Raw genomic sequence first — 12,902 nt, 5'->3', positions numbered from 1 at the left:
CTTGGAATGTTGAAGGTGGAAAGAGAGAGAATTTCCAGCAACATTCTTTTTATTTATTTATTTATTTATTTTTGGCTCAGTGCTAGGGTGATATTACCACAGCAATATGATATGAACACAGCATGGTCCCTGCTCTCATGGAGCTTACGTTTAGTTAGTGAGACTTCAGGTACTTAAACAGGCAGCTGCAATGCAATATGCTAAATACCACAGCAGAGAGAAGAATTGTGTGATTGGGGAAGACATATAAGAGGCATCTAACCCACGCTTGAAGGTGGGGTTCAGGGGTCAAGTTTGGCTTTCCAGAGTTACGAAAGCAAAACCAAAAAAATTATATAAAATAATTGAAATATTCAAAATGTAAAAGCAAGGAGTCATTCTGTCCCACCTTTGCATTTGTTTATGTACCTGTTTTTCTAGTTTCAACCTGTGCCACGGTTGAGTTCCGCTGTGCAGATGGGACTTGTATTCCAAGATCAGCACGATGCAACCAGAACATAGATTGTGCAGATGCTTCAGATGAAAAGAACTGCAGTAAGATATTCCACTACCTTTTGTCTGTTTATTCTTGGGCACTTTTGGCGTTGCATTGAACACTGTGCAAGATTTTACTGAACTTTGTCCAAAATTGGTATGTAATTAACCCCTGTTGTGTGGGATAATTACGTATCTATTTCCTCAAATGAAGTTAACTTTTCTCATCTCTATGACCTACATAGAAGGCTCATAATCTTTGCAAATGAGGTACTTTTTCATTTTTTGTTTACCTTCTTCTAGATAACACAGACTGCACACATTTCTATAAGCTTGGAGTGAAAACCACAGGGTTCATAAGATGTAATTCTACCTCACTGTGTGTTCTGCCAACCTGGATATGCGACGGGTCTAATGACTGTGGAGACTATTCCGATGAATTAAAGTGCCCAGGTAATACTAGATTTTAGAAAAACACAGGCTTTGCCTTGGAGATTTTGAGGCTACCTAGTTGTATAGAGTGAATTTTTAAAATTTTATTCTTAATATCAATTATTGACATTAAAATTTAAATGGCACAGACTAAAATGTAATTAACCTGTTCTAAACATACTGCTTGATCTTTTTAAGTGAGTTACAAAATGATATTCAAGAAACCATCCTAAACTTGGATCAATTTTTTATGTTTAGTTATTAACCCTTTCAAAATTGGTGATTAAGTCTTTCAAATTTGTAATTTATAATCCTTCAACAGAATTATTACATACCTAGAAATAACTTCATAAAAGAAGAGAAACAATGTTTCTTACGACTGGCCTTACTCAGTGTTATTGTACAGCAATGTTTTAATGCAGTTTACAAAATCCTTTGGTGTAGTAATTTGAGTAATAGTTATAATCATTATTGAATCAAGTTAAGACAGGTTCATTTATATCTGACTGTTAACCATCTTTACATACATAAGCCCTGAAAACTGTCATCTACATTCTTAGAAGAATGCCTTCCAGCAAAGTTCTTGACTGTTTCTTTCTATTTGAGGACATGAAATTAAAAAAAAAATTATAAAAAGAACTATGTGTAACTGGAAGTAGAGATTCTATATAGGACACTATTAAATTTTGTCTCATATTGGTTTGCCTCTCTCCACCCTGCTGCTACACCCATGTTTTTCATGTTTAGTTGATATATAATAATTTTTAAACAACTTTAAGAAATTATATTCATAAGTATTTTACACAAAAGTTTATACACACACAATCTACTATGAAAATCTGATTTTTTAGTAGATGACACATTTATTATTTCTAAATTTGTGATGGTTCTTTTATCATGTATATAATTGTTTAAATTTTGATTTTACACTTAGAGTGGACATGTGCAGGCTTATTACTTGGGTATACTGCATGATGCTGAGGTTTGGGCTTGTATTGATCCTGTCACGCATTTAGTGAACATGGTACCTAATAGTTTTTCAGCCCTTTGTCTCCTTCCTCCCTCTCCCCTTTTGGAGTCCCCAGTATCTATTGTTCCATATTTACTTCTTTGTGTACTCAATGTTTAGCTCCCACTTGCAACTGGGAACATGTGATATATGGTTTTCTGTTCTTGCATTGATTTACTTAGGATAATGCTCTTGAGCTGCGTTCATGTTACTGCAAAGGACATGATTTCACTTTTTTATGACTGCATAGAATTCCATGGTGTATGTGTACCATATATTCTTTATCCAGTGCACCACTGATGGACATCTACATTAATTTAATATATTTGCTATTGTGAGTAGTATTTCAATAAACATATATGAGTGCATGTATCCTTATTTTCCTTTGAGTATGTGATGAGATTGGCTTAAATCATAGTTCTACTTTTAGTTTTTGAGAAATCTCCAAACTACTTTTCACAGGAGCTGAACTAATTTACGTTCCAATCAACGGTGTATAAGTGTTTCTTTTTCTCCACAACCTCACCAACATCTTATTTTTTGACTTTTTAAACAAAAGCCATTCTGACTACTATGAGATGGTACCTCGTGGTTTTGATTTGCATTTCTCTCATGATTAGTGATATTGAGCACTTTTTTATGTGTTTGTTGGCCACTTTTATGTCTTCTTTTGAGAAGTGTCTGTTTCTATACTCGACCCATTTTTAATGGGGTTATTTGTTTTTTTTATTTCTTATTGATTTATTTAAATTCCTTATAGATTCTGGATATTTTTTCTTTGCCAGATACATAGTTGGAAAATATTTTCTCCCAGGGTACCTGTTTACTCTGTTGATAGTTTTTTTGTTGTTGTCGTGCAGAAGCTCTTTAGTTTAATGAAGTCCCATTTGTCAATTTCTGTTTTTGTTGCAATTGCTTTTGAGGACTTAGTCATAAATTCTTTTCCTAGGACTGTGTCCAGAAAAGCATTTCTTAGGATTTCTTGCAGTATTTTTATAGTTTGAGATCATACATTTAAGTCTTCAAACTTCTTTGACTTAATTTTTGTATATGATAAGAGATAGGAGTCCAGTTTCATTCTTTTGCATATGGTAAGTGGGATTGTGCTTTTTATTTAGCCCTCAGCTTGAACTTTGTGTATAGTAATGCTACTGATTTTTATACATTAATTTTGCATCTTCATTAAACTTGATTATGAGATCTAGGGGCCTTTTTTGCAGAGTCTTTAGGTGTACATTTATGATGTCTGTGAAGAGAAATAGTTTGGTTTCCTATTTTTCTATTTGCATGCCTTTCATTTCTTTCTGTAGCCTAATTGCTCTGGCTAAGATTTCCTATACTATGTTGAAAAGGAGTGGTGAGAGTGAGCATCCTTGTCTTGTTCCAGATCTCAGGGGCAATGAATGATTCCAGCTTTTGCACCTTCAATTTGAGGTTGGCTTTGGGCTTGTCACAGATGGCTCTTATTGTTCTTTCCATGACTAGTCTGTCGAGGATTGTTATCATGGAGCGATATTGGATTTTATTGAATGCTTTTTCTGTGTCTATTGAGATGATCACATGGGTTTTGTTCCTAATTCTGTTTATGTAGTGAATCATACTTATTGATTTGCATATGTTGCACCGACCTGGAATCCCAGGAATAAAGCCTACTTGCCCATTGTGAATTCGATTTTTGATGTGACACAGGATTTGGTTTGCTAGTATTTTGTTAAAGGTTTTTGTTCCTATGTTCATTAGGGATATTGGTCTGTAGTTTTGCTGTGGTAGTTGTTGTATCTTTGTCAGATTTTGGTGTTAGGATGATCCTGATTTCATAGAATGAGTTAGGGAGAAATCTCACCTCCTTAATTATTTGGAACAGTTTCAGCAGCATTGGTATCATCTCTTCTTTGTACATCTGGTAGAATTTGGCTGTGAATATATCTGTTCCAGGGTTTTTTTTATTTGTATATTTTTTATTATGGATTCAGTTTTAGAACTCATTGATCTATTCACGTTTTCAATGTCTTCCTTACTCAATTTTGGGAGATTGTGCCTTTCCAGAAATTTATTCATTTTCTCTAGATTTTAGAGTATGTTCACAATAGTTTCTGATGATATTTTGTGGGATCAGTTGTTATGTTGCCTTTGTCATTTCTGATTGTGCTTGTTTTAGACTTATCTCTTTTTTTTTTTTGTTAATCTAGCAAGCGGTCCATCAACATTGTCTATCCTTTAAAAGAACCAGTGTTTCATTTCATTGATCCTTGCATAGTTTTGGGGGTCTCATTTTATTTTCTTCTGCTCTGATTTTAGTTTTTTTCTTCTGTTGACTCTGGGATTAGTTTTTTTCTTTCCTTGGTTCGTTTAGGTGCAGTCAGATTGTTATTTGAGCTCTTTCTATCTTCTTGATGTGGACATTTAGTACTATAAACCTTCCTTTTAATACTGTTTTTGCCACATCTCAGAGATTTTGGTATGTTGTGTCTCTGCTTTCATTTATTTCAAATAATCATTTGTTATCTGCTTTAATTTCATTGTTTACCAAAAATTCATTCGGAGCAAGTTTTAGTTTCCATATTGTGTGCTTTTGAGTATTCCTCTGGTTATTGATTTCTACTTTTTCTATTTTTATTTCACTGAGGCCTGAGAATTTGGTATTTTTAAAAAATTTATTGAGACTTGTTTTATGACCGCACATGTGGTTAACTTTAGAGTATATTTTGTGTACAGATGAGAAGAATGTATATGCTACGGTAGTCTGGAGTGTTTTGTGGATGTCTATTAGGTCCAATTGGTCAAGTGTTGAATTACATTCAGAATTTCCTTGTTAGTTTTCTGCCTCATTGACCGAATGATGTCACTGGGGTGTTGAATTCTGCTACTGTTATTGTGGCTATCAAGTTGTTTTGTAGGTCTAGAAGTACTAGTTTTATGAATCTAGGTGCTCTTCTTTATTTTTTTCTACTGTTGTTGTTTTAAAGTCTATTTTGTCTGATATACGAATAGCAAATACTGCTCTTTTTTTGTTTTCCATTTGCATGATAGATCTTTCTCCATCCTTTTCTTTGAGCCTATGGGTGTCATTACGTCAGATAGGTCTCTTGAAGATGGCAGAAGGATAGGTTTTGCTTTTTTATCGTTTACAACTCTATGTCTTTTAAGGCCATTTACATTCAAGGTTAATATTAATATGTGAGATTTTGTTCTTGTTGTAGTGTTGTTGGCTAGGTGATTTTTAATGTCATTTGTGTAGTTGCTTTATAGGGTTCATGGGCTGTGTGCTTATGTGTTCTTTTGTGGTAGTATCATTCTTCCATTTCCATTCAAGGAACCCCCTTAGGCTCTCTTCTAGTACTGATCTGGTGGTGATCTAGTCCTTTAACAATTGCTTGTCTGGGAAAGACTTTATTTCTCCTTTATCTATGGAGGTTAGTGTGGTGGAATATAAAATTCTTAACTGGCATTTATTTTCCTTAAGAATGCTAAAAATAGGTCCCCGATCTCTTCTAGATTTTAAGGTTTCTGCTGAGAAGTCTGTTGTTAGTCTGCTAGGTTTCACTTTACGGGTGATGTGGCCCATTTTTGTAGCTGCTTTCGAACTTCTTTTGTGTTGATGTTGGATAGCCCAATGAACATGTGCTGTGCCTTGGGGATGATTGTCTTGTTCAGTATCTTGCAGGAGATCTCTGGCTATCTTGAATCTGTCTGTTGATTTCTCTAGCAAGATTGGGGATATTTTCATGAATTATACAATCAAATATGTTTTCTAAGTTGTATACTTTCTCTTCTTTCTCATGAATCTCAATAAGTCATAGATTTTATCACTTTTGTTGATCCTATATTTCTCAAAAGCTTTGTTCATTTTCTAAAATTCTTTTTTATTTTTGAAAAAAAATTAATATGAAGGACCAGTCTCAAAGCTTTGGAATTCTTTCTTCTGCTTGGTCTAATCTATTGTGAAGGCTTTCAATTGTATTTTGAAATTCTGCAGTGATTTTTTTTAATTCCAAAAGTTCTGTTTAGTTCTTTCTTAATCCTGCTATGTTGTCTTTCAAATCCTGAATTTTCTTTTTTCTCTTTTTTTTTTTTTTCTGTTTTCTTAGTGTTAGATTTCAAACTTCTTTTGGGTTTTGTTGAGTGTTCTTGCTATGCATGTCCTAAATTCTAGAGCATTTGACTGTAGCTCACTGCAGGTCTTTCCCATTAAAAAAAATTAATTATATAAAGTATTTAAAAGAAATATAGACACTTATTACTTTAGACTCATGAAACTGGCACCAAAAAAAATTACACTTTAAGTTCTAGGGTACATGTGCACAATGTGCAGGCTTTTTACATATGTATACATGTGCCATGTTGGTGTGCTGCACCCATCAACTCGCCATCTACATTAGGCATTTCTCCTAATGCTATTCCTCCCTCATCCCCCAACCCCACAACAGACCCCAGTGTGTGATGTTCCCTGCCCTGTGTCCAAGTGTTCCCATTGTTCAGTTTCCACCTATGAGTGAGAACATGTGGTGTTTGGTTTTCTATCCTTGTGATAGTTTGCTCAGAATGATGGTTTCCAGCTTCATCCATGTCCTTACAAAGGACATGAACTCATCCTTTTCTATGGTTGCATAGTATTCCATGGTGTATATGTGCCACATTTTCTTAATCCAGTCTATCATTGATGGACATTTGGGTTGGTTACAAGTCTTTGCTATTGTGAATAGTGCCACAATAAACATACATGTGCATGTGTCTTTATAGTAGCATGATTTATAATCCTTTGGGTATATACCCAGTAATAGGATCACTAGGTCAAACGGTATTTCTAGTTCTGGATCCTTGAGGAATCGTCACACTGTCTTCCACAATGGTTGAACACTCCCAACAACAGTGTAAAAGCATTTCTATTTCTCCACATCCTCTCCAGCACCTGTTGTTTCCTGACTTTTTAATGATCGCCATTCTAACTGGTGTGAGATGGTATCTCATTGTGGTTTTGATTTGCATTTCTCTGATGACCAGTGGATGATGAGCATTTTTTTCACGTGTCTGTTGGCTGCATAAATGTCTTCCTTTGAGAAGTGTCTGTTTATATCCTTTGTCCACTTTTTGATGGGGTTGTTTGATTTTTTCTTGTAAATTTGTTTGAGTTCTTTGTAGATTCTGGATATTAGCCCTTTGTCAGATGGGTAGATTGCAAACATTTTCTCCCATTCTGTAGGTTGCCTGTTCACTCTGATGGTAGTTTCTTCTGCTGTGCAGAATCTCTTTAGTTTTATTAGATCCCATTTGTCTATTTTGGCTTTTGTTGCCATTGCTTTTGGTGTTTTAGTCATGAAGTCCTTGCCGATGCCTATGTCCTGAATGGTATTGCCGAGGTTTTCTTCTAGGGTTTTAATGGTTTTAGGTCTAACATTTAAGTCTTTAATCCATCTTGAATTAATTTTTGTATAAGGTGTAAGGAAGCGATCCAGTTTCAGCTTTCCACATATGGCTAGCCAATTTTCCCAGCACCATTTATTAAATAGAGAATCCTTTCCCCATTTCTTGTTTTTGTTAAGTTTGTCAAAGATCAGATGGTTGTAGATGTGTAGTGTTATTTCTGAGGCCTCTGTTCTGTTCCATTGGTCTATATCTCTGTTTTGTTACCAGTATCATGCTGTTTTGGTTACTGTGGCCTTGTAGTATAGTTTGAAGTCAGGTAGTGTGATGCTTCCAGCTTTGTTCTTTTTGCTTAGGATTGTCTTGGCAATGTGGGCTCTATTTTGGTTCCATATGAACTTTAAAGTAGTTTTTTCCAATTCTGTGAAGAAAGTCATTGGTAGCTTGATGGGGATGGCATTGCATCTATAAATTACCTTGGGCAGTATGGCCAGTTTTATGATATTTATTCTTCCTATGCATAAGCATGGACTGTTCTTCTATTTACTTGTGTCCTCTTTTATTTCTGGCCAGGGCAATCAGGCAAGAGAAAGAAATAAAGGAAAGAAATTAGGAAAAGAGGAAGTCAAATTGTCCGTGTTTGCAGATGACATGATTGTATATTTAGAAAACCCCATTGTCTCAGCCCAAAATCTCCTTAAGCTGATAAGCAACTTCAAGCAAAGTCTCAGGATACAAAATCAATGTGCAGAAATCACAAGCATTCTTATACACCAATAACAGACAGAGAGCCAAATCATGAGTGAACTCCCATTCACAGTTGTTACAAAGAGAATAAAATACCTAGGAATCCAACTTACAAGGGATGTGAAGGACCTCTTCAAGGCGAACTACAAACCACTGCTCCACGAAACTGGTGCCAAGATTCTTAATTTTCTGTTTACAACAACATATTCTTTACCTCAGTATGACTGTAGTTAATTTCGAAATTATCTTGAGGTCAGCATATGATAGATATTAATTAAACTAATTTTTTAATTTTCTTTTTTGTGATCTCCATCTCTTTCTAGTATTAATAAGTTATCTTAAAATTAACTTTCAACACTAATAGAGAATCACAACTTTTATATTTGGTAAGAAAGAAAGGGACATGCATGCAGGCTTATGAGGCAGGTGGACAGACAGACAGGAAGCCAGCAATGGGTCAGCCTAAATACTTTAGATTAGATCCAGGAAACATCCTAAGCATCCTAAAATGTTTTGGTTTCATGCTGAATTCACTCAAAAAATATATTTTCATCTTTAATTACATCTACAAAGTCAACATATAAAAAATAAAATGCCTACAATTTTTGTTATCTTAAAACAGTCATAATAGACCATTATAGTGTGATTGGGATATATACACTAGGGTTTACTTCCTGCTTGGCTATAGATCAAACATCTAAAATCATGTAAACCTGAAGGAGCAATGGAACAGATGGCACCCAGTTAAAAGATAAATATAGGCTGGGCACAGTGGCTCACACCTGTAATCCCAGCACTTTGGGAGGCCGAGGTGGGAGGATCATGACGTCAAAAGTTCAAGACCAGCCTGACCAGTATGGTAAAACCTCGTCTCTATTAAAAATACAAAAATTAGCCGGGCATGGTGGCACAAGCCTGTAGTCCTAGCTATTCAGGAGTCTGAGGCAGGAGAATCACTTGAACCTGGGATGTGGAGTTTGTAGTGAGCCAAGATTGTGCCACTGCACTCCAGTCTGGGTGACAGAGTGAAACTCCATCTCAACAACAACAACAACAAAAAAAGATAAATATAGTATTCTATATGTACTCTTGAAGGTTAAAATAATGATAATACTCCATAATTTAAAAAATATATATAATTTACAAAATAATTTTACATACAGGTACTTTTTTATGATAATTCTGAAAGGTATAATAATTTTTGATTTGCCAGTGTAACTCGTTTATTCTTCCTTAAAATACAGAATAATTGTTTAAATCCTGTTAAGGAATACTCCAAATAGAGGGCCACAGAAACACTAGATTCACACTTTTCCAGCAAAGAGACACCAATGTATTAATTTTATTATTTTGTGCTATGAATATGGAATTAAGAGTATTTTCTACCCAAATATTATTCTTTGGACTTAGGCTCACTCAATTTAGAGTCATATCTATTTTTTAACTTTATTTTATGTTTATTAACTAAGTGCTACTCTGTTATAATTTAAACCAATTTTACATTACTATAATCTTTCTGTTCTAGGACTCAATCCTGGATTGGATTTGATTATCATGTCTTCTGGGTCTCTGTTCTGGGACAGTTTCTGAATCTTTCCTTTATTTTCATAACCTTGACATTCTTTAGGAGAAAATCTTAGCTATTTTTAAGTTTACTTGTTATTTATCTCTTTCAGTTTAGGGAGTATTAATGATTTATCTACCTATATTTCAGAAGTCTAAAATGAAATTGTTTGACATTACATTCTATATTTTATCACAGTTCAAAACAAACACAAATGTGAAGAAAATTATTTTAGTTGTCCTAGTGGAAGATGCATTTTGAATACCTGGATATGCGATGGTCAGAAAGATTGTGAGGATGGACGTGATGAATTCCACTGTGGTGAGACATTGTATTTAGATTAGTTTTTGTTAACCTTACTATTACTTGTATGTTGGTATTCTCTTATGTAGGGATTTTATACAAAATACTGTCAGCTGATTTTAACATTAATTTTCATTTTTATTAAATAATACAAAAATGGTAAAGATTAAAATTAAAACAAAAGAGCTTATAATGAAGACTAACACTCTTTGGTCCTAGACTTTTCTTTTAACCTCTGTTTTTGTTGAATAATTACTTCCATCAGTTTATAATACAGATATAATAAAGTTATATCTTTTCTTAATTTATTAACTTTAGGTGGTACCTAATGTATTTGCTTTCTGCTATAAAAAATAAGGATTAGACACACGCTACTTGTTATATTTCCCCCACCTATTATTGGTATCTGCATGGGGGATTGGGTCTAACACCCTGTGGACACCAAAATCCATGGATGCTCAAGTCCCTTATATAAAGCAGCCTAGTAGTTGCATATAACCTATGCACATCCTCCTGTACATGTTAAATAACTTCTTGATTACTTATAATGCCTAATACAATGTAAATATTATGTTAATTATTGTTTCATTGTATTGTTTTTATTTGTATTACATTTTATTCTTGTATTGTTATTATTTAATTTTATTTTTGCAAATACTTCTGATGTGTAGTTTGTTGAATCCATGGATATTAAAGGCACAGATGTGGAGAGCTGACTGAATATTATTATCCTGAAATTTTGTACTAATTACATGTATAGCTTTCAATAATGTACATAAACTTCTATTTCTTTAAACTTTTGCCTTTCATCTTCTACCTCCTAATTTCTGTGTGTGTACACTTTATTTCATGTTACATTGTCAAAGTAAGAAAGCATTTTTACATTTATTTTCTAAAATTTATGGATTTTGTGATTTGCAAATCAGAGAAATTTCCAATAGGACAACAAGGTATATATTCACTATTTACATTTAGCACAAATAACATACACTGTGGTGAATAGATAGAGTAGAAAAAAGATTAAAAATGGATTTTCTGTGAAATGTCAAACTCTCCTAAAAGTAAATGTCATCATGAAATGTGAAGGTGCATTTTGTTTTACTAAGATGCCATATATCTTTACATTAGAGCCAGATTTTGAACAAGACTAGCAGAGAACTTCCAAAATACTGTATGTGGATTCATAATTTCTGAACAGTGGCCATTATCTGATCATATCTTCTTTAATTTTATTTTTTCCAAACTCCAGTTTTCTAATGTTCTCTGTTTCACAGGTCATCTAATTAAGCATTTTAAATGAAAATGCAAAGTTTTGCAATTGTTTATGAAATCAAAAACAGAATTGCTATTTTTACAAGAGTTTATATTTTGAACACCTTAATTTAGAAGGATTTTACTTTTGAATATTTTCTAGTGACAAATATACTGGGTAGAAGGGGAGGCTGGGAATGGAGGAGAGCAATAACAAAATTGGCTTTGGAAATAAATGGAGTGTGTTATTATTATAAAAATATAATCTAATAATAAAAAAGCCAGCCACTATGCCAATTAATTTAGGTGTTATTAGTCAGGTATAACAAACCCAAGTGTTTCCAAGGAAGCAACACAAAAACATCAGCACAGTTGCTACATACAAAACTGTCAGGTTGTCTTCAAGCTATAACCTCCTTAGTCACCCACCTTTAAAAACAAACATATCTGCTGATTAGTCCACCATATTGTTACCTTACTTAGGATGTAAGTGTTTTCTCTTGGCTCAAAGATAGATTTAAAGTTAAAAAGTATGACTAGACTATACCAAAAATATATATTTTATATCTATGCATTACACATTCAAAAAATAATAATAACAGACAAATATACCTGGAGTAGAGTGACCGCATTAGGACTACCTCAAAGGCAAGCCTTATAAGAATCATGTTGAACAAATCATGGTTGTATCACCTGGAAACACAGAGGGAATATGCAAGCTGATGCCAAAATTTTATAGAATTGTCATAGAAAAGAAGAAGTTGGCTTCTTTTATTATAGGATTGTTGATTTTAGCAAAGTCTAAGAAAGAATCTTCTCACTGTCGGATCTGTTGTAAGACGGTCTCAAACTATTTTTTTTTTCCTTTTGTTTGTTTTCTAGATTCTTCTTGCTCTTGGAACCAATTTGCTTGTTCTGCACAAAAATGTATTTCTAAGCATTGGATTTGTGATGGAGAAGATGATTGTGGGGATGGGTTAGATGAAAGTGATAGCATTTGTGGTAAGTTGTGTATCTTCTGTCCTCAATCAGTTTTTAAGCGTTATATATGCTCTATCATTTTATAGCATACACGAGATTTGCTAATTTATTAAAATTAACATAAAATTTGTGTGTACCTTTCTAGGTAGATGTTTTTATTATTTTCATGACAATCCATTATTCTATTATTTTTATATATAAAGCTGTTATTCAATATTTGGTATTTTTCCTTAATATTGCCACAACAAATGTATTTGTACATTTTATTTCTAGCTTTCGGTGACTTCTTTGAAGCAAATATCAATGATTGAGATTACAGGGTCAAATAATCAAAGTTATTTTTCATTATGCTGCCTATGTACCACCAAGTTACCCTCCAAAATTAGTATACTAATTTATACTGCCAGAAGCCGCACGTACTGTTTATGTGCATATGTGTGTGTTATTTTCATCCTTATTGCTGAATTGTTTTAAATAAGAAGTAAAGGAAAGTGGCTTTTTATATGATATTAAAATACACTTTAGAATGTAGCTTTATAAGATTAGAGGTATTAGTGTCACATATCTATACTTAACTACTGTATGTCAACTACAAGCCCAGTGTAATTGCTTTTTAATATTCACAAATATTTAACAAATAGTTAAATAGAATTATTCACTGAATTTCCTAACGGGTAAAAGAAGGAAACAAGCTAGTCGTTAAAATTTGTTCTTACCGGCCAAGAATTTCACTATTTTTATAGATGTCTATTGGTTGTCTATCTAATCTGTTTCTGTATA

The 12,902-nt window shown here is 33.5% G+C and overlaps 1 protein-coding gene across 2 annotated transcripts in view; it reads left to right on the top strand.

The window, feature by feature from the left end:
- LRP1B (LDL receptor related protein 1B) overlaps window positions 1–12,902 on the top strand; it is a 1,892,531-nt gene that overhangs the window by 1,597,874 nt on the left and 281,755 nt on the right. For both annotated transcript variants that reach the window (XM_031008804.3, XM_055380092.2), the window contains exons 48-51: window positions 421–534; window positions 778–927; window positions 9,786–9,908; window positions 12,024–12,143. In XM_031008804.3, coding sequence (XP_030864664.2) covers window positions 421–534; window positions 778–927; window positions 9,786–9,908; window positions 12,024–12,143 — 507 coding nt within the window. The remainder of the gene's footprint in view (window positions 1–420; window positions 535–777; window positions 928–9,785; window positions 9,909–12,023; window positions 12,144–12,902) is intronic.

The sequence above is a fragment of the Gorilla gorilla genome, chromosome 11 (genome assembly GCF_029281585.2).
Source record: "Gorilla gorilla gorilla isolate KB3781 chromosome 11, NHGRI_mGorGor1-v2.1_pri, whole genome shotgun sequence".
NCBI classification, from domain to species: Eukaryota; Metazoa; Chordata; class Mammalia; order Primates; family Hominidae; genus Gorilla; species Gorilla gorilla.
This window is presented reverse-complemented; position numbering and strand designations above follow the sequence as displayed.